This window comes from Acanthopagrus latus, chromosome 7 (genome assembly GCF_904848185.1).
Source record: "Acanthopagrus latus isolate v.2019 chromosome 7, fAcaLat1.1, whole genome shotgun sequence".
NCBI lineage: Eukaryota > Metazoa > Chordata > Actinopteri > Spariformes > Sparidae > Acanthopagrus > Acanthopagrus latus.
In genome coordinates, this window is record NC_051045.1 from 7,234,273 (window position 1) to 7,254,829 (window position 20,557).

At 41.6% G+C, this 20,557-nt stretch overlaps 2 protein-coding genes and 1 long non-coding RNA gene across 20 annotated transcripts in view; 2 read left to right on the forward strand and 1 right to left on the reverse strand.

Moving 5' to 3' along the window:
• Positions 1 to 3,057, forward strand: part of ren (renin) — a 12,311-nt gene extending 9,254 nt beyond the window's left edge. For 2 of the 6 annotated variants that reach the window (XM_037103803.1, XM_037103804.1), the window contains exon 10: positions 1,664 to 3,053. In XM_037103803.1, coding sequence (XP_036959698.1) covers positions 1,664 to 1,825 — 162 coding nt within the window. In that variant the 3' untranslated portion in view covers positions 1,826 to 3,053. Of the gene's footprint in view, positions 1 to 1,663 lie in introns of all 6 variants that reach the window. The other 4 variants (XM_037103800.1, XM_037103801.1, XM_037103802.1 and 1 more) reach the window with 4 other exon arrangements.
• LOC119022668 overlaps positions 1 to 18,728 on the reverse strand; it is a 22,753-nt gene extending 4,025 nt beyond the window's left edge. For 2 of the 8 annotated variants that reach the window (XR_005076031.1, XR_005076033.1), the window contains exon 1: positions 16,674 to 18,636. This is a non-coding gene — a long non-coding RNA (uncharacterized LOC119022668). Of the gene's footprint in view, positions 1 to 16,673; positions 18,637 to 18,656 lie in introns of those variants that run through there. The other 6 variants (XR_005076037.1, XR_005076035.1, XR_005076038.1 and 3 more) reach the window with 6 other exon arrangements.
• On the forward strand, positions 8,893 to 19,312 carry csf1b (colony stimulating factor 1b (macrophage)). Of its 6 annotated transcripts, none has more exons than XM_037103812.1 (9): positions 8,893 to 9,177; positions 10,561 to 10,680; positions 10,777 to 10,839; positions 10,950 to 11,120; positions 11,300 to 11,501; positions 11,593 to 11,729; positions 18,717 to 18,760; positions 18,867 to 18,904; positions 19,059 to 19,312. In XM_037103812.1, the coding sequence occupies exons 2-8, from the start codon at positions 10,588 to 10,590 to the stop codon at positions 18,901 to 18,903; spliced, it is 747 nt and encodes a 248-aa protein (XP_036959707.1). In that variant the 5' UTR covers positions 8,893 to 9,177; positions 10,561 to 10,587; the 3' UTR covers position 18,904; positions 19,059 to 19,312. The 6 variants fall into 6 exon arrangements, with proteins under 6 accessions (XP_036959707.1, XP_036959702.1, XP_036959701.1 ...); XM_037103807.1 differs by having other exon boundaries at positions 8,897 to 9,173; positions 19,063 to 19,312; XM_037103806.1 differs by having other exon boundaries at positions 8,898 to 9,173.
• The last annotated feature ends 1,245 nt before the right edge of the window (positions 19,313 to 20,557 follow it).

The window sequence follows — 20,557 nt, forward strand, 5'->3', positions numbered from 1 at the left end:
TTCTCTGAGAACAAGTCCCCATCTACAGACGTCTGTACAGCATTAAATATTTTATGGACTACAAACCTTCCCCCACCTTTCTATTGGCATTGGTGTTAGATAATGAGCTAATTTTCATTTTATGGTAAACTTATTTACTATTTAAGAATATGCCATATATTGTTGTTAATAGTGCCAACTTATACTTGACATTTATAGCTGAGCTTTAATTGACCCAACATTCCCCCCATTAGCTCACGCTTGGGGAAAGCGGCACAGATAATCACAAAGGTGGATTTAATGGCGGATGTTTTCATCGTTGTTTTTCAGGGATCCATAACACACTGAAAAAACAGATTTTTAAAGTTAAAAAAAAGTTAATATCAGGGGCAGCTGTAGCTCAGGGGGTAGAGCAGGTTGTCTAGTGAACGGAAGGTCGATGGTTCATATCCCGGCGCCACTGAGCTGAGCTGAATGTTGAAGTGTCATTGAGCAAGATTCTGAACCCCAAATTGCTCCTGATGTGCAGTTGGCACCTTGCGTGACAGCCTCTGCCATCAGTGTATAAATGAATGTGTGTGTGAATTGGTGAATGTGGCAATTACTGTAAAGCGCTGAGCGTCATTAGACTGGAAAAGCGCTGTATAAATGTGAGTCCTCTTTACCAATATTAAATTGATAATGTTTTAATTATTATCAAAATATGAATCACTGGTTTTTGTGGATTCCTTTCCTTCCATTTTATTAGCAGGAACAATTTGTGCAGAAGTCAGCCAATTAATGGAAGTGGGATTAATCAGAATAAAATGATTTAGAAAATGACCTAGCTCACAAACAAAAAACCTTCTGTTCCTAAGCCATGAACTCTGATGATGAGAATGTAAGGTCAGTCTTAGATCAGCAGAGTTTAGTTGCTTCTCAGGGCTTCCATATATGTATATTAACAAAACAATGTAATATCAGACAATATGCGCTAACTATTTGCCAGTCAAGGTTCAGTTTTGGCTGCACAAGGGAGGATTGTTTTGTATGAGGTACCAAGTTTTGGAGGCAACAGCATGAGGGGTCTACCTTTTCTCAAATGTAATGCAACTAGATGGCACTCAGCTTGTGGTGAACCAAGAAAAACTTTTTGAAAACTCAGCAATCTCTCCACAGAAATCACGACTCTTGTGTTCAAGATGACCCACTGACCCTGATGTGAGCAGTTTCCCGGAAGGAAATATTTTCTTTCTAACTTGCTTGTGACAGAGTCGAATGCGAACACTAATGGTGATTTCTTCAGCTGACCGTAACGTTGGCTATCTTCCTCCAGCACAGTGACAATGACAGAAAATAGCTCCTTGAAAAACTGCTCACAACAAGGTCTGTGGATGAACTTGAGTTACCGGGTCATGATTTCTGGGAAGAGACATTCCTCGAGTTTTCTATTGTATTTTCTCTGAGAACCACAAGCCGAGTGGCATTTAGTACCATTACATCAGACAGAAGGCAGACATCTCTATGGCCTTCTCCAAACCTTGATAACTCACACCAAAACTGTTGCGATGGATGAATATCACCACAAGTAAGAGGAAAAACATGTCCTTTTGATTGATACCTGTGCTCGAGAACAATTCTGAATGAAGGATTGTTGTTTAAAACGGGTCTGCGTGACACAACATACTTATCTTTTTGGCTCCAGCAATCACAGATCGAGGGAGATGTCTGCACCGTCACCTTCAGGGGCTTGGATGTGCCGCCCCCTACAGGACCAATCTGGATCTTGGGAGCCAACTTCATTGCCCGCTACTACACAGAGTTTGACCGTCGCAATAATCGGATAGGGTTTGCTGCAGCAGTTTGACAGGATGGTAAACGTCCGCCACGTTGGTCTGAGTTCTTTCTCTCTGTCCTTGCTGCTATCTCCTCTTTGGCGTCCTCCGTCAGCTGCTCTTTATGATATGGTGACTCATGATTACATCTGTTTCATTAATTGGTAGCGCAGCGAGCACATTAAGGAATATCATTCCCTGATATCTTGATCATCCTGCTTTCCTGATATGATATTTTGTACCAGTTGCACTGATTGCCTTCTAATCTTTTTTTTTATTATTATTTTTATTTATAAGCATTTACCAGCAAATGCAAAGTTTCTGTGTGCGTGTCTCTACTGATTATTATCATACAGCACCAGCAGAAAGGCATAACTGTATTGTACTGACATAACAAAAATAAACTTGTTCACTGGGATTTGATTTTATTAAGGCCCACATTGTTTCCCATCAAGTCTGTCGAATGCAGAAGTTTAAAACAGACTGCTGATGCAGATCAATCAGACACACCAGAGCAGTCACAGAAATATTTGTCATTGTTTTGCAAGAAAAACTGTATCTAAGAATCTGTATGTTTGAGTGGAAAAGGTCAAACAATCCGACACACATTTTTCGCACTTGTGACAGTCACGCATGAAGCTCCCACTGTCGCTGCCCACGAACAGTTGCTCACTATCTTTGGTAACAGTTACAGTAGGAGATCATAGATTATAGATAGATTACATTTTTTGAATCAAATCATCTTTTTGCACAACTCTGCAGCCCGTGATCCCGTGAGGAGTTGTCTTTCTTCTTTTGCCAGCCAATGTTTTTTTTCTGGTGCAAAACAACCCACCTTAAATGTTAATTTTATCACCAATGTCACATCAAAGTTAAAAAGCAAGTAAGAGCAAAGATGAAACTAAAAGGGAGCCTTCAGGAGTAAACATGCCTCTTCTAGTTATTTTAAGACTCACTGTACAAAGTTGTTTTCCGCTTAACTAGCAGGCTGAAGCGACACTGAGATAACACAACAATAAAAAGCGCACATTTATCAGAAGCCCTTGTCCGATCTTTTTGTCTCATTTTCTCTAAACTGCTGGGGGAAAGTCCCGTTACATGACAGACCTCCTCACCCAAACATCCAGGAATTGTCTGGTTTGGATTTTATCTCTTGACGACAGGTTTAAAGGTGACAGTGGATATCTCCCTGCTGGAATTTAATCAAAACATTGCAAAAAATAAAAAATAAAAAATCTTCTTTCGGTATGAGTCAACACAAATGCTCAGACTGGACACCAGCCCAAGCAGCCACTCAGATGCAATCCAAAAAAACCACAAAAAAAACCAGATGGAAACATTTTATAACCAGGAAATATTGGCTAATCTGTCTTTCATTATGAATTTTACAATCAATGAAAGACAAAGTGGTGCCTGCCTTTCCTCTCATTTGTTGTCATAAAAGGCTAAAGACTCAAGAAAAACCTGATATTTCATTTGATCTCTAAGTTGCCAACAAGCGTAAGAAGAGAAGATTTACACATATGCAGCTGCAGCTAGCAGATGTTAAGGTAGCCTGTTTCTGTCTGAAGCAGTCAAAAAAATTGCTAATTTTTAACATGTTACATCTTGTTTGTTTAATATGTTCAGTGGCGTGTACAAAGTTCAGCACACACAGATTAGTTCACATCAATTTCTTTGTTTTTTTTCATCTGTTAAACATACAATATGTAATGTTTGTGGCTCGGGAGCTCCCTATAAAACCAAAACATAAGAGATGTTCCTGATGACCTGATCCATTTACTGACAGGAGGAGAGCCCAGACATAATTGGTTTAACCTTTTGGGATAAAAATTTTAACTTCACTCCTGTTTAGCAGCCTGACTGCAGCAGCAACCTTGCTGAGGAGACTTTAAAGGTTCCATATTATGATAAAACACGTTTTCTCCGGTTTCTACATATATAAACTGGTCCTCCCTGAGCCTGCCGACTCCCAGAATGGGGAAAACAAGCGATTCCTGCATGGTCTCTGCAGCCCACCCACTGGTAACATGGTGCTCCTACAGGGTGTTCAGATTCAGCTCTTGTCGTTACATAACGAAAGGAGTCATTTTCACAGACAGCCTCCGCTGCGCAGTGATAGGAGATATCCGAGAGGGGGACGTTCATCCCCGAGGTAAAGTTCGGTGTGTCCAGCAGTGAGACAGCAGTGTTTCGCAATGTCGTCGCTCAGAGTCAGACATGGAAATTGCTCTGTTGTTGGTTGTAAAAATCAACATAAGTGCCTATATTCTGTCCCAGCAACAGAACAACAGAAGAGACAGTGGTTGCATTTCATTTTTTAAGACAATGTGCCGGCTGTGGTAACGAGGGTCAGTACAAAGCTGGCTTTGCCTCGACACTGACTCTCGTAATACTGGACCCAGCAACTGCACCCGAGCCACAGGTAAGTGTTGCTGTGGTTTGATTGTATTTACAGTTGCCTACGAGTATGGTGAAGTCACCTTGAAACTGGCTAACTAGTTAGCTCCGTTTCAGTCAGCTATGCAATGGCGTTTGAAGCGAGTTTAATGTTAATAATATTACGATGGAGCTTGGTTGTCACAGTAAAAAGTCTGGAAACATGTGCAGACTGGAGACAGGGACAAGGCGAACAGTGTCCAAGAGTTTGGAGACAGTGCTAGAGACAAAACAGCTTATGCTAGCTGTTAGCCATTAGCTACATGGTTGCAACTGTAACAACACATTGAACAACCTAACATTATTCAGACACACTAACCATTCTGAAACGTTCTGCTGCAGCCGCAGAGTCTGTACTTCTTCAGGAGCCTCTCCTTCTGGGTCCAACTGGTACAGTTGAACGAAAGCATCTCTGCGAGCCATCCACCATATATACATCCACCATAATATTAGCGTATGCTACCGCTAGCATTAGAGGCATCCTGCATAATGCATATCGAATACAGTGTTGTTGGACCTCTGAAAGCTGTGAAATTGATGAAAAACAGTATAATATGGGACCTTTAACTGAATTAATTAACTGTACTTAAGTTCATGGCCACAGCGTTACAGAGAGCAGAGCGGAAAAGAAGAGAGATCTCAGTCAGTTTACCTGATTTCATACACATAGACACACACTTTCCTTTTGTGCCGTTGCTGGCTTTCTAGGCTTGTGCCTAGAGCCTCCTTGAATAAAAATTAACTGACCTAAAACTTGATTTAAATGTTCAGATATTTGTCTTTTTAATACATTTACTTTAGTACTTTAAGGGTACTGTTCCTTTAAATACATGACTTACAAAATGCCTATCAAAACAGAAATATACAGTAAATAAATCAGCTTAGATAAATACCTAAATATCAAAATGAAACTGTGTTTCATTTAGTCCGGTCCTGACAGCAAGTATTAACTGCAATGAAAAAGGAATAATAAAGGATTTGGTGAATACTTACATTTACTATGTCAACAAAATATGTTAACAGACAACCTAGTCACCAAAAATATCTCCGTACAGCTGCACGATACAGATTCAGCTGCCTCTTTTTTTCCCATACAATCGTATCCTTTTCAGTATCTCTGTCATCCAGCCTTGAAAGGCAGGGTCTCTCTGGAGGCTTTGTAAAAGAAACCCATAATGATAAATCCAACACTGAATATCTGCTGTGAACGTTAATCCATCATCAGTGTTGAAAAGTTATTTAACAGTTCTTAGCATGATTGCTAGCCATCTGCTGGCAGTCCCATGCCTTGGAATGCATCCGCCAACCGATTCATTAGGCTGTCCAATATCGCCCACCCCTGGATTTGTAATGAATTGCAATATGATTTTCAGCTTTGGTGTCCTGACTGAGAGAAATGAATCTTTTCTCTTTATCCATTTTACGATGTCTAGTCGTACATACAAGCGTTAGTATCTTCCAGCTAGCATTTACGTTCGTTTCGTGCAGTCTAGTGTGCTCAGTTCGGTGAGCGCTCTCATGCACGACCCCGCCTACAAAAACCAAAGTAGAAACAGACACGCAGTAGAGCGCATACCTCTGCCAGGGCCTAACATGTCCCCTTTAATTCGATCAAGCCTAATCCAATATCATCTCTATCAGTCTAAATTTTAAGCCACCCATAACTGCTTAAACCATAATTTAGGGTCACCAGCCACCTAAACATGCCTGAGTTTATTAGCCTTCATACAGCAGGCTGTCTGGAGGCTGAACTCTCTGAACCTTGTGGCCCCCCAAATGATGTAATTATTCTTTGATGCATATATGTTTAAGTGCTTGCCTGTGCCTTGTGTTCTGTACACTTTATATGTTTGAAGTTTTATCTTTTTTTTCACACCCTGGGTCTGAGGGAACACCATTTTGGATCCTCTGTATGTCCTGTGCAAGAGGCAGACTTAACAAATAAACGTTTATTCCCTCAGAAATGAACTCATATGTAGAAAAAACATTTTATTTCACTATGCTAAAGCTAGTGAGAAAATGACTCCTGGATCTATCCCTTTATCTTGATCCTCACAAAAAGTTAATGGGGTTTATTCTGGGGCAAAGACCTGTCCGCCGTCCAAGTCTCGAAGAAATCTTTTCAGTAGTGTTCGTGTATTTCTGCAGACAAACCAGCAAAAAACTAAAAATTGAAAACAAAGCCTCCAACCTTGGTGGAGGTAAAAATGACACACCGTTACCTTCTGACAGAGCCAGGCTAGCTGTTTCATTGTGCTTAATCAACGTTGGTGGTTTGTGAACGGGGAAGATATGCTTATTTATCAGTAACTCCAACCCCTGTAGTTTTATTCTGGATATTAGCCTTTTTAAATGCTGGGGAACAAAGATAATTATTCTTAGAAACACATTAAAGCAAAATGCATGAAATAGAATAGTAGGAATACAAAACCAGCTCATGTAAAACAGATGGCCACTGACTACATAAATAAGAATGCTGATTTAACCGTGAGCTGTAATACTCCGCTCCCATGATTTGATCTGATTGTCATGTGTGGGTGGTGCACGGAGTCAAACTGAGATTTGACAAACGTTGTGGATTTTTTTCATGCCGTCGAAATGAGGCACAAATTCTGGTCTGAAGACACCTGCTATTTTCCTCTAGATGTCTCGATCATGACGCGAATTCCACATGTGATCACATATGGTCCCAGAACACTCCAGAGAACAGATGTCCTCTGATGTTATTCTATACTTGTCGTACTGGCAGTGAATCCAATGAATGAGCAGTGTTTTATTCTTTTTTTTTCTTTCTTTTTTTTTTTGGCTTTTGTCCTTCGTTCTTTTTTTGTCTTCTCTTTCTCTCCGTGTTTAAAAATGTTGTGCGTATAGAAGTAATTACTAACTTCAGTACGCACCACACTCCAGCCTTGACCCAAACAGGTGACCCGCAGCCACAGGGCATGAATCCAGACCACCGGACCATCAGGACGACACGTGTCTCGATGTGCTGTCTGACTGAAGGACGCCAGATCGTTAACATAGGATAACAACACATGGATTGTTTCAGAAAGGTTGAATAAATTCCTTAACTAACTGAAATTCTGAACAAACTTTTTTTTGTTTTTCCACTAGAACTATTTCTCCCCTAGTAAATTAAACCACACACGGTGCTCTAATGTTTATTTCTGGCAGCGGGACACGTGGAGAATGGATGAGCCGATAATAGAGGTCACAGGGGAATAAGATAAATCAGACACCGCTCGGTAGCGGGATCAAATTTGTCATTTTGGAGGAAAACAAATATGTAATAACATAATGACTTCACCGGGCTTAATCCTGAAAACGAGGCTTGTAAGTTTGGAGTACAGAAACAAAGCACATATTTCTCCTGCAAACGAGACGCTGAATACACAAGAAATGAAACACACCCTTAATTCAATGCACTCAGTGGTTTGGCAGCTCCTGCGGGCTCATGTTATAAAACTGAAGCCTCGATGTTGATGTTGTCTAACCCGAGTCGGTTCACTGCGTCACGCTGTTCTTCAGTACATGTTTCGCAGGTGTTTTTTAGTATCTAGAGATGGAACGCAAGTAATTATACCACCGCTTCAAGTAAATGTCCCACACTGACATTGTACTTCTTATTGCAGAATTCAATCTTCTACTCAGAGCATCAAAAGAAAGTCATTACACAGATGACGCAGATGGCCCCTTCCAGACTGCTTGTTTATTAGATAACGTTGCAGGAAGAGCTAATTAACATTGACACTGGGGGTTAACAACAACGACTTTGACTCTATTTGTATGCAAAAGGTTCATTTACAAAGTAACGGGCAAGAAAAGTGGAACACAACTGAAACGCTCGAGCACAAGGACCTCAAGAATGTCCCAACTGCGGCAGTTAAGAATGTACTTAGTCACTTCCTACCACTGATTAAATGATGAACAATGAAAATAGTAAATATCACAGTACGACAGCAGTGACTCATGAGTTACAAGACTTTACAACTTTAGGTTTACGATTGCAGGAATGAGTTCTTAATGCAAATTGAAGGAATCCACCTCCCAAGTTAATAGATCCCAGGCTAAATTTATACCCCCCCAACCACTCCTGGAGTCCATTGATCTGTTCTAGGAAGAATTTCACATCAAAGAGTAGCTCATTATGGGCACACACCTCTTACTACAGGGTCAAGTCAGGTCTTACAAATGATAGTTCACAGCCAATTTCCCAATAAACGCAGCTTCTATAGTGCAACGTGATGTTGACAAAATAAAAAAACCTAAAGATATCAGGATACTTTGAGCAGCGTGGAGCATCTGCCACCTGCAGAGCCTCTCAGTGAGCATCTTATTTTTCTTCCTTCACTCACTCAAGGTCACTTAGCTAAAAAATGATGTTATTCTGGGAATTCTCATGTGGACCAGCGCTTTATAACAAGCTGCTTTCAAGGGATAGAGTTTCAAGAACAAGACCAGATGTGATCAGCACCAACTTCAGCCTTTTACTGCCCATTTCTTTTTTTTTCTTTTTTTTTTTTAATTCTTCCTTTGCCAGGAGTGTTGAAAAAATGATTTCCAGTCAATCAAACCCACCCCCCCAAAAAAAAAAAAAATTTGTCAGACCACATCTGCAGAGACACAGGATCCTGTGTCCTGTCAGACAGAGGAGAGGTGGGAGGTCTTTAAAAAGGACTGTCTGTCAGCTGAAAACGTTAGTCTCCGCTTGAATTCACTCTGTGCAGGAGGAGCACATCAGGCAATGCACTGAGGAACAGCTCCACATGACGAAGTGTCAAGTTTACTTAACAGCGAATTCCTTTCTGTGGAGTGGAACTGAATACATGAAAAGGATCTCTTTGCTTCAATGTGTGTGACAGAGGAGTCTGGTGTTTTCCATTGTCAAACACGTACCAGATGACCATCCTTGTGTCAACCCTGATTCAGAGCAAAGCTAAGGTAGGTGAGAACTTTCTCTTTAATCACTGCATGACTGACCCCCCCCCTCGAGACAAACATCAGAAACGATACAGTGAGTTAATGGCAGGAGAGGAACAGAGCGTGTCTGTGTCTGCGTGAAGCTCGTTGCGTGATTTGTAAGACGTCGCTGTCCTAAATACAGATATCATAGAGAGCGTGGAGAAAACAAATCATGTGACAGCTGACATTTGCATCATGTGCTCCTGCATTTGCCACATGCCTCTGACATTAATCGTTTTATTAGATTACATTAATGAGATTATGTTTCATCATCATTCATCAAGTGGGTTCCCAATAAGAGTCGGAGGCTTGCATGATAGTCGGTCAGCTCACACGTAGCATCTTGTTTTACTTTGAGGAATCACTCTTTTTGTCTGTTTCAAATGCAATGCACTCTATGAGGAACAGACGACAAAATAAGAGGGAAGTACTTTCATCCCAGCTGGACTGTTGAAAAGAATTGTCTTTTGTGTCCTAATACATCTCAGTAGTCCACCATGCGCAGAATAAATCCCACTGTTGTTTCAGTGCTGTTTTTGGCATCTTTCTTGGCTGATTGTTGCAAAAGCTGCATTGCGGCAACAAGTCAAATGGGTCAAAGGGATTATTGTTAAGGAAGGGCTTCCAGATCAGACATTTTGTCTGCAGTGCGAGTGTGAGCAACATATGCTTGTCACCATCTTTTAATCCGCAGTAGAAAAAGGATTAAATCCATCTGGAGCCCATTTTACTGTTACAGCTGCCAAAAGGTGCTTGGTAGCAAAGGCATCGGCAGCTACAGGAGTCTGTGCATGCTGCTCTCCTGAGCCAAGCCTCCATGGTAGAGGGCATATTTGACCATAACTGGAGCTAATTTAACACCCGTCTAGGTTCCTCTGAGGTCACACACAGTTAAACATCAGTCGCTGGTTATGTTTCAGCACAGAGGCGCCGTGCGTACGATCGGGGAAATATCTTGACTCGAAAAACTGCTATGTTTTCAGGACCCATGCTGGAAAACTGTACGTGCATGAGTGGAAAAAAAGTGTATTTGCTCTTTTATTCGGCAGCTATAGAGAACATTTTGGAAGGGCTTCCATTTAAGTTTGCTTTGAACTTGGGTTTTCCTTGTAAAAGACTTTACTGTGACAATTTGGGTGGGAATCAGAGAGAGAGAGACTGCTATGTGGACGGCATCCATATTGAAATAGTTAAGGTCAGGGTGACACATTTGCTGTGAACATTCCCATGGTGGTGAGTTAGTGGTTGGGAGTATTGTTCGTTTTTCCCTGTCTAGCTTGCTTAATTCCTCTTGTGCTTCAGCCCTCCTTTTTTCCAAGAGAATGCATCGTGAACATAACGATAAGATGATGTATGGTTGTGTCAGTTGCAGGTAAAGTGTCTGTGTGTGCTTATGTTCCTGAGCTTCCCTCTGACTATGGCTGAGGTGCCTGGTCCATGCAGACACTCCATAACCAGGGAGCACCTGCTGACAGTCAGGCATCTGGTAAGGTGTTGAAACGACATTACAAACGATGTGTTGGTATATGTTCGCTGTATTTACACGGCCCAGGCTAACAACTTCCTGCTGTTGTATCCGCAGATGGATAACCAGTTGAGAAATGGGTGCTCGATAACCTACACATTCATCGAACGGAGAAGTTTGGTAAGGTAGCCTTCGTTTTATGAGACAGTTTACAACGAAGCCTTTGAATCAAAGTTTCCATCGATTGTACCGTTTCCATGTTTGTGACCTCGCGATTTGATTCTCTGCAGAGCAATTGTTGCTTTGTAAAAGCTGCTTTACCCTGGATCCTGGAACTCCTCACCACCCACTTCAAATATAGTCGGGGTTCAGTCAATGATGGCTACGTCCAGTCCCTGAGGGCGCTCATCCTCAACATCTACTCTCAGAAATGTGTGCCTCAGATCAATGAGGAGGTTGAGGTGAGTGCATGAGAGCTGAGCATGCAGCCTGTTTCTCGGGCCTGGCAGCCTTGCATCTTCTAACATTTAAAACATGAAAGAGAAACTCACAAGGTGAGAAACTGCCCAACATGAGGAGATAAATCTATAATCCTTGTGAAAATATTCAAGCAATTTCTTTTTCTTGGAATGTGCCGCAGGATAAGCCAGAGAGTTTTGAGATGCTCTACAGGGGGTCTCCGTCAGAGGCACTGCAGAAGGCGTCGGAGGTGCTGTCCGTTTACTGGGAACTGGTGACGAGGAGCGACACGCCAGTCGACTGGAGGTGCCAGAACGAATACACAGAAGTATTTAGCTCGACCACAGAGCTACCCACAGAGTCTTCGGCATACCATTTCACAGGTGGGAACCTCTATCCTTTGGAAAACTCTGCGATGAATTATGCAGCTGTGGGGAGCCACTTGGATCACAGATATCTTGTCTTTCTCTGCAGACAGTTATGGTCGGAACTCAGTGAGGGCCTCGCACAGAAAGCCAGTCAAAGACCTGTACAAGCTCGGCTTCATCATCACCTCCGTCTGCGGAGGACTGCTGTTCATACTCACTCTCTACTGTCTCATTACACAAAAGGTAGCAGGGCTTCTGTTTTGTTAATCCCAAACTCTCATGTGCTCTAGTAAAGTTCTGCCAAACATTCCAGTCATATTGCAATAAAGCAGGCCTTGGCAGCTTTGGTCAGTGCTCTCTGAGACACTCCCTCTTGCAGAAGTACCAGCCCCTCCCACGCTGGTAAACACTGAGCATAACAAAACAAGGTGGAGGCTGGACCTACTGCGGAGAGCAGAAGAGTTATTTTGAAGCAGCACATGAACAAAAGTGCAAAAGAATGCATTTCTGCTCCTACTGCTATTCAAGGCCATTTGGCTATTGTCTCAGATCATGTATTTATGGCCAGAGCGGTGGTTTTCAGCTGGCCGAAGCTGATAGACCACAGTCGTCGTTATTCATTTTGTCAATATCTGCTCGAGTCAAGGGCATTAAAATAGTACTAATAGTGAATTTAATAAGCAGACTCCCCCCCCCCCACATCAAAAACAAAGCATAGACTCAAAAACAATCCATGTCAATCATCACTTAAGTCCCTCGTAAAATTTGTGTAAATTTCTGTACCTGCAGAAACGCCTCCTTCAGCCTGCATTTTCCTGGGCTCTTTTCTTTTTAGTTTCTGGGCATCAGCGATTGTGGAGAAAGATAGTTGATTGATGAGTCTCATTCCCTGGACCGTATGGTTTGGTGTCCCGCCAACCAAATTCAAATGTACAAAAAATACTGACGGGTCTGACAAGTGAAGCCAGTGGAAGCAGGAAAAAATGGCTCTAATTGGCAGCAGGGGGTGACTCTACTGGTTTTAAAAAAGATGTCTGATAGTGTGTAAGCTTATTAAGGAAGAGAACTTACTTCTTCTTTGATTTGTTACCAAAAGCTAAAAGCTACTGAGCAGATTTCCATGAAACTTGGATGGAGGAGGGGGTCTCCCCTCAGAATGAAACCCCTACTTACTCTTTAAGAGACAGATCCAGGAAGTTGTTTCTCACAAATTTTAACATTGTTTTCTTTTTTTTTTTTTTTTTGGGGGGGGGGGTATGTTTCGGTTAATTTCTCAGAAAATAATGGATGGGTCTTGATCAAAAAAATCAAGGTGTTTTTAGGTGGTTGGTATCTATGAGTTAGTGCAAGTGCAACTGCCACCAATTCGCAGCTGAGTAAATGAGGATTCACAGTGGTATCAATATTTTGGGGAATCTTTCATTGTTTTAGAAGTACCTGTATCGACAAAATATGCAATTTCTGTGTAGATCCAGATCTGTGAGGAGCCAAAAGCAGACTAGGCTCAGCTGCTGAATGTTTTGCAAACATTTTAAATCTTATACACAATGCGATCTGCTTGAAATAAGGTTAAGCAGTCATGGCTGGTTTATTTAGAGTGATATCAAGTCTGATATTGAATTATGGGCTTGATTGAATGAAAAAGGACAGTCTAGTTCCCTAATGAATTTATCGATAGTTTCAAGACTCCTTCAATACAGCACGGCATTTATTTTGTAAATAACGCTCCCAATTTAGAGTTAAGATAGACGACAACGCGGGGTTTGCTTCAACGCATGACTACCTTGTGATTGACAAGCCGCTTTTGTCGCGTGTCCCCGGGGTTCTCGGTCAGATCCAGTCAGGATATCCACCCCAGCTACACCGTCAAATCTAAACATGGCGACATCTGGCTCCAACAAAAAAAAAAACAAACAAAAAAAAAAACAAGAAGGCAAGGGCTGTAATGTCAAACTTGAATTTTCAAAAATGTAGGTCACAAACCAAAGTCAATATGTTGACAACCTGGGAAGGTTGTCTCAACAACTAACTATCTCTCTCCATGAAATCATTTACCACACCTGGTGTGTTTTAGAACCCACCACCAAAAGAATTATTGCATAAACTGAATCGTGTAGCATCTGTAATGCCTCAGTGAAAAAATATGAATTAAGAGGGCAATAAAGTGGCGGCTCTGAAATGGCAACAGCTGCAGTTCATTCTTGTTACAAAAACACCAGTTTTCTAGTTAGATGTAATGTGCTAATAGGCCTGTAAATAGGTATAACACTTAAAAGCTAAAACATCAACCTCACGAATTACACCCTGGCCTTGTTCTGTTAGGTGCATGAATTATGTGGATTGCGTGCTATAACATCTAGGCTGTGAAGAAATCCAACAACCTTTCAGGCTAATGAGCTGGAAGTGAAAGCTGGGAATGGTTTTGCATGTGAGAATAAAAGTCTGGAGTAACGGCTGACAAAGCTGCTCCATGTTTCTGATTAGTGTTTACTTTGTGCATTGTAGATAAGCCATATTTTATTAATTCCTCTGGGGAGAAATTAGTTTTTTCTGACAACAGATCCAAACATATGTTTATGTAGGGGTGACGGCAAGCCAAGGCACACCGGCGCCAGGGGACTGTCTTAGATTCTGAAGCCAGACCTTTGGTTGATCGATTACAGGAGTGTGATGTACGCTGAGAGTCATGAGTGTGCAGGTGACAGTGCTAAATCACTGGGTCACAGTGCCATATTGTGTTGCGTCTTCTCGATGTCGAACAACAGGCAGCATTTTGATCACAAGGGAGTTCGGGGGATTTATTTTAGTTTGCACACCACACCAGAACTGAAGGATTACGTCAGTGGATTTCAGCATTCAATCACATTAGAGCTCTTCACAAGTGGTGACTTAGTGGTAAACAAATGGTTTTTCTTTCTTTCTTCACAGCACAGTGCTTATTCTGGGGGCTCTTCCTTGCTTTTATTCACTTTGTCTGACCACACAGGCAGTAAAGCAGTTCGATAAATTTATATGGATGCTAATGGATTTTTTTGTTGTTGTCAGGAGCTGGTTTCTCAAATGCGGAGCATCATGATGTCTCGAAATCAGAGTTGAAATTGACCTATAAAGTGGCAACAGGCAGCTTTTCCTCCCCCCCATTTCCAAGTGTCGTCATATTCGGCACTGCTGTTGCAAAGACAACTAGACTGCGTTTTTTTCTGCATCAGAGTTGCAAATAAGAACAACATGGGACAAAACATTAGTGCATTCAATCCTTTAGTTTATAATAGAAATGGATCGGCAGTTAAACTCCCTTTTCCCGGTTCAAGATTGAAAATGCGAGTGCAGTCGGTTTCATTATTCTATGTCCATGACACTGTGCAAAAAAGATCTACTCCATAACGATGCGCTGAAGTAGAAAATTACAGAATCAGCAAAACACCAACCAGCAGTCGGTAGAAAAGCGAAGAATATGCAGACAACTTGAAGACATCAGTGAGTGACAGCGTTTTGGAAAAAACTTTGCAATTGATTTGTTGAGCAGCAGGAAGAGATACATCTTCCTGTCATAAATTGATCCTGTCTCGCATAGAGTGCAATGTGATTCAGCCTTTAACTGTGTAAAGGCCCCCACACACCGCCCAGACTCAAACCAACAGCCAACAAACAAACTGCCTTTATCCGACCACTCCGTTGCCTCTTGTCTGACCCGTTCGGCAGAAAAGTTGCATTGAACACACCGCTTCGACGTGCTGCCAGCTCCACAGTAGCGTGTACGTTCTGCGCTTGCGTGAGATGCAATAAGTCTCCTTAACAGCAGGTGGCACTAGTCTTGTGCCAGTAATCCAAAACATAAAAACAGGAAATGACGAACAGAATGCATAGAAAAACAAAGCGCACACAGTATTCTGCCCCTCCCACACACCGTGCTGATTCGCCAGCACACCGCCAATCAGAATGGTCATTCAGCTAGCACACAACCAATCAGACAATCTAATGGCTCAGACGGCCGACAGCCAACCTTCTCAGACTTTGCATGTTGAATCAGAGCAGGCACTGTGCGCACGGTTCCAAAAGCTTCCAACGCAGCTGAACACACCGAACAGATTTGTTCCCGAACTCGTCTGAGTCTCTACAAACATCTCAGATGGCCAACGGTTGGCCCGATGTGTTTCAGACTTAACAACCAGGGCAGATGCAAGATGCTGTTTGGGGGGCCCCATTTTGTCGAACTACGATGGATAGATTCCTAACCCTTTTAGGTGATCCACAAAGATGCAACAATCTATTATATTTTAAGAGGAAAACAGGCTAGAGTCTTGAAAACCTCTCTCAAAGTTGACCCACCCAAGCAAGTTGAACTGATAGAAAATGATAATACAAAGTAAAAAATGGGGATCCTAAAACTCCTCAGGTTACCAAGTAAAATAGATCCTAAGCAAATATTCATACTATATAAGTGACTTATGTTACACTGATGCAGAACTTCATAATCTGTTTTTTATTTGGAAGTTTGCAATATACAGCACAGTGTCACTTTAAAGCACGCACCCAATTTCAAAGTTGTCACTTTTAAGCAGTTTTCGACACATTGTACTTGTTAGAGTTATAAAATGAAGATAAATGACTGATGATCACTATATGATATTGAAGGAATATTTTTGTGTATATTTCACAGGGTATTACAAAGTGGACTACTTGGACTAACTGATGACATGGCCTTAAACTATATTCTGTGGGCAGAGCAATAGGTCATGTACAGTATAGTTTACTTTAATTTGACAAAGTAATACATCAAAACATAACTAAACTGTAGGAACGTAGGCAAATTTGTTCAAATTATATTGTCACAATAAATATTCTCATTAATGTGGTAAAGAAAAATGCAACTAACTCAGCAGAGTTAACAATAACCCACTCAGAGCAATAATCCACTGCCACAGTAGTCCATAATAATCCACAATAGGCCCACGACAGACATGACAGACATCTGCCTAATAACACACCCTCCCTCCCAACTGTAATGCCACCGAGCTGGACCTGCTATAATTCACCAAAACGGGTGTCACTTCTGTCAGTCAGTCGTATGGCATTCACAGGTGACAGACATTTTATTTTAGCACTTTCCTAAAGCAAACACTTAAGCTAGCTAAAGATTTGGCATTAGCTCTCCCCTACACCCCACATCATGAAAACAAACCTTACCTTTATCCTGTGAGCAGTTTTTCTTCATCTAGTCTTTTTTTTTTTTTAATCTTTTTTTCTGAACCAGATGAATGGTTCGTTTTGACGCCATGCCGCGAATGACCGGTACCGGCAGCTCTTAGTAGTATTGGTCGTCGTAGCAACGCGGCGCGGTAGACACCAGATCTGACCAATCGGTAGAGAGCTGATCTGACCAATCAGTGGGCCAGGTGCCAGGTACTTTTCATACCTTCTCCGTCGGGTTACTCCTCAGATATTGAGACTGGACTTGCAACTTGAGAGGGCCCCCTAGTGGTGCGGGGGCTCTATGCTCCTGCAAAGTCCGCATATAACAAGAAACGGCCCTGGTGACAACAAGACTAGACACATGGACAGGAAATTGATTATTTACACCCTTGAATGCATCATAACACATGCAGCAGAGTTGGAGGGATCTTGCTAGACAGAGGCTAATCTCCATGCTGGTGTCATTGCTGGAACGTGATAATTAATGTTGCTGCCGTAACCAGCGTTTAAACTGACTGGTCATGTGTTTGTCATGTCATATCTTGGGCAAAAGATATGACTGACACAAAGTGAATAGTGTGAAAATTAGATAATGACAGCGTGATTGGGCAGTTGCATTGAAGGTCCTAGAACAGCATAAATTAAAATATTCCAGGAGCGATACAACAGAGCCTTATCATATCCACTTGGAACTTGATTAGGTGGATAATCTTCCACATGTGTAATGCTGTTCTTAGTCTGGTCACTATTGTTTCCCAACTGTTTCATGCTTTTTAACCAAAGGTGTGTGGATTTATATCGCCCTGTCGACTCAAGGCCCAAGCTCTATGCAGTGAGCTCTCATTGGCTCCAATTAACATCATCGGTGTGCTTGGTGAGAGCGTTCGCCTAAAGGAGGATGCAAGGTCCTAAAATGCTGCAAACAAGAAATTGTAACTGTTTTTATATTACCGCCATTGAGCCATGGCATTTAAACAATAAGCTGTTTAATGTTGTTCTTACATGCAGTTATCTTGTAATCGCTGTCAGAGGACAGACAGATGTGCAGCTGCAGACATTATTCCCTCAGTATGCGTCCAAAAATAAATTCTGTAAAGGCCAAAAAAGCAATATTTATTTGGACATGGCTTTGCTTGCAATAATCAACAATCAAACGTTATCTGGTGAGAGTTTACAGCCATAACTCGGATTTAAAGTGTAAACTGTCTTTGGCCTGTCGCAGGCCTATAACTGCGTCAGGGTCTAAAGCCACAGCTCTACCCAGTTCAAAACAACCCATCGCTTTCAAAAGACATGGAAATCCCATCGCTGCTGTGCAGTCCTGCTGTGGGAGGCAGTCACACTCTTCAAAATCATGAGTGGAACTGATAGGACTTCAAAAGATTGAGACATTTTGGCAGAGATTCTCTCGTACTGACCTGTTACACACCCAGGGTCACCACCCACCAGTTGCTTTGTCTACAGGGGAGAGATGAAATAATGTAAACATCTCACTGGCAGGGGTTTCAAAGTGAAACTCCAACAAAAACACGTATCTTCACCATGAAACACTTACCTGCTGTACATGTGAAAGTGGCTTTAAAATGTTAAAGTTTTTCCCAGTCAAGGGGAATTGGAGGCTTTGGGTGCAGCTGGGAAACACAGCAGTTAAAAAAAAAAAAACAGATTCCAACAAGTATGTCTTACTCATGGTGGAAAACATATGAATCACCCATAAAAAAACATTCTGCTCCTTTATCTTTTAGTACTTTCTCATGCCTCATCACGGTGTCCGCTCAGTATGTTTGTGCTCTGACAAAACAATTCGCCAAAATATACTCTGTCAGTCCCCTGCTGTTTATTGGTTCATGAGCAAAAAACATAAATCAAATCGCAAATCAAGTCACAAAAATGAGGTGTGTGTGTGTGTGTGTGTGTGTGTGTGTGTGTGTGTGTGTGTGTGTGTGTGTGTGTGTGTGTGTGTACATGTATAGATACCTTTAGACTCACCCTGAAGTTTCCTGGCTTTAGTTCATGAACTCTTTTCTTTCCAAACAGAAAACTCACAACAGTCACAGATCAAGATCACACACAAACTCAAGGTAAGAACCCACTGTGCTGTAATAAAATTTAAAAAAAGAAGAAGAAAAATCAGGACATCTCCATGTTCATTGATTCTGATGCATATTTCTGTCATCTGGATCAAAGCAGAGAACTGCAGGACATAGAGATGGAGCCACAATAGTGTGAGTATCCTTTTGACCTCTTTAGTTTTATGCCGTGCTGAGGCTGTAACAGATTAGATGTCTGAAACACACACCTGTCAGTCTTAATGTAAAGCATGCCTGAACATCTTTCTTCTCTTTATAATTCCGGTGTTTCCCTTCTCCCTCTCCCCAGGCAGTAACGATCACCTCGCTGTGGCGGCAGATGGAGCACTCGTGAAGCTGTACATATTATCCATCATGAACATGTTTTCATAACAGTATCGTGTGTGTAATGTATCAGCATCTATTTAATCGGAAGCTTCGCTTTGACCGAGCGCAAAGATGGACCTTACATGGAATAATATGCTGTGTATATTATGTTTATGCATTATCTATTGCAGATACCTTTTCAAGTTCACTAAAAAAAAAAGTTTTATTTTTACACTAGTTATGTATGTTGAATAATTTTGCATTTGCTACCACTTAACCATCTGTTTGTAATATTGTTTGCCAAACACAAGTTATTTATTAGTTTGACTCTCAATCTCTGTATTGATAATAAAAGTTCCATCAATACCAAATCCAAATTGTAATGCTCTCAAGCTGTCCAGCTACCACTGCATTTATATGTTAGCCTGAACCATGCATAAGGAGCAGGTAATCACCACTTTAAACAATATAGGCAACTTTATAGGCGTTATTCTGTTTGACTTTATGGGCAGACAGAGAACCTTTTCTCCTTGCCAAATGGTCTTTCCCACTGCTTTGGAAACCAAAAGTTCCCTTCGTTATCAGCTTACAAGGCTGATCAATACACCGCTATCAAGCTGCCAATGTCTAAAGGTTATCACCAAAGATCTGTGTATTCAGTGTTATTGCAAAATTGTATAAATACTTTTTTCTCCTGGGAATATTCTGTTATTGGTCACACACACTGAGCTGTTGTTGCTGGCAGACGGAGCAACGATCCAGACATAGATATGCACCAGTCGCTGCAGTAGCCTCTCAAGAGACATCTTTGCTGCACGGGGTGTGACAGAAGTTGGTGGGAATAACATGCTACTGCTGTTTACTCATATGCATGCATGACATTAGTTATCGCTGCGTGGTTAGTGGCAATATCAGCAGGCTACTGAGAGAGTGGGAGAGACATATTGACACGACTTTCACCCATATTTACTCAGCAATCGTCCAGCCTCTTGTTTTATAATGACGAGTTGCATAATGTCTGACTTTGAGAACCACTAGCAGCAAAGTGAAACATTTGTGTGTGTGTGTGTGTGTGTGTGTGTGTGCGTCTCGGGATGGACCGCATCCGCAAGTCGTGTCAAAAGATTGCCACATGTGTTCTCTAGCATGTGTGCTGGCCTGTATTTTGTTTTTGAGGAGTCTCTATATGAAGCAGAGGAGAAAGAGGAGAATAAAAACACAGTCCAAACCCAAAGCCCCTGCAGGAACACTTGCTGCCTGCAATATAACATGATCTATAACACACTTAATTAAACGGGCTACTGCTTATCAGTGTGCAAACCACTGTTGCGGCGGCAGTAATCCATTCTTTATCCCAAGACATTGCTCCATTACAAAACAAGGAAAGTATTCCTATAATTCAATTTAGTGCCTTTCTGCAGAGGATTAAAGGCAGCTGTGGAAGATGAAAAGGCAAGTTGTCTTCAACAATAAATATGTGGG

What these genes read in the sequence shown, in the direction of transcription:
- csf1b (XM_037103807.1), top strand. Translation starts at nt 9,132, where the DNA reads ATGACCATCCTTGTGTCAACCCTGATTCAGAGCAAAGCTAAG. An exon ending in AGATCAATGAGGAGGTTGAG is followed by an intron (nt 11,121 to 11,299) that starts GTGAGTGCATGA and finishes AATGTGCCGCAG; the next exon opens with GATAAGCCAGAGAGTTTTGA. An exon ending in ACTGTCTCATTACACAAAAG is followed by an intron (nt 11,730 to 18,716) that starts GTAGCAGGGCTT and finishes CTTTCCAAACAG; the next exon opens with AAAACTCACAACAGTCACAG.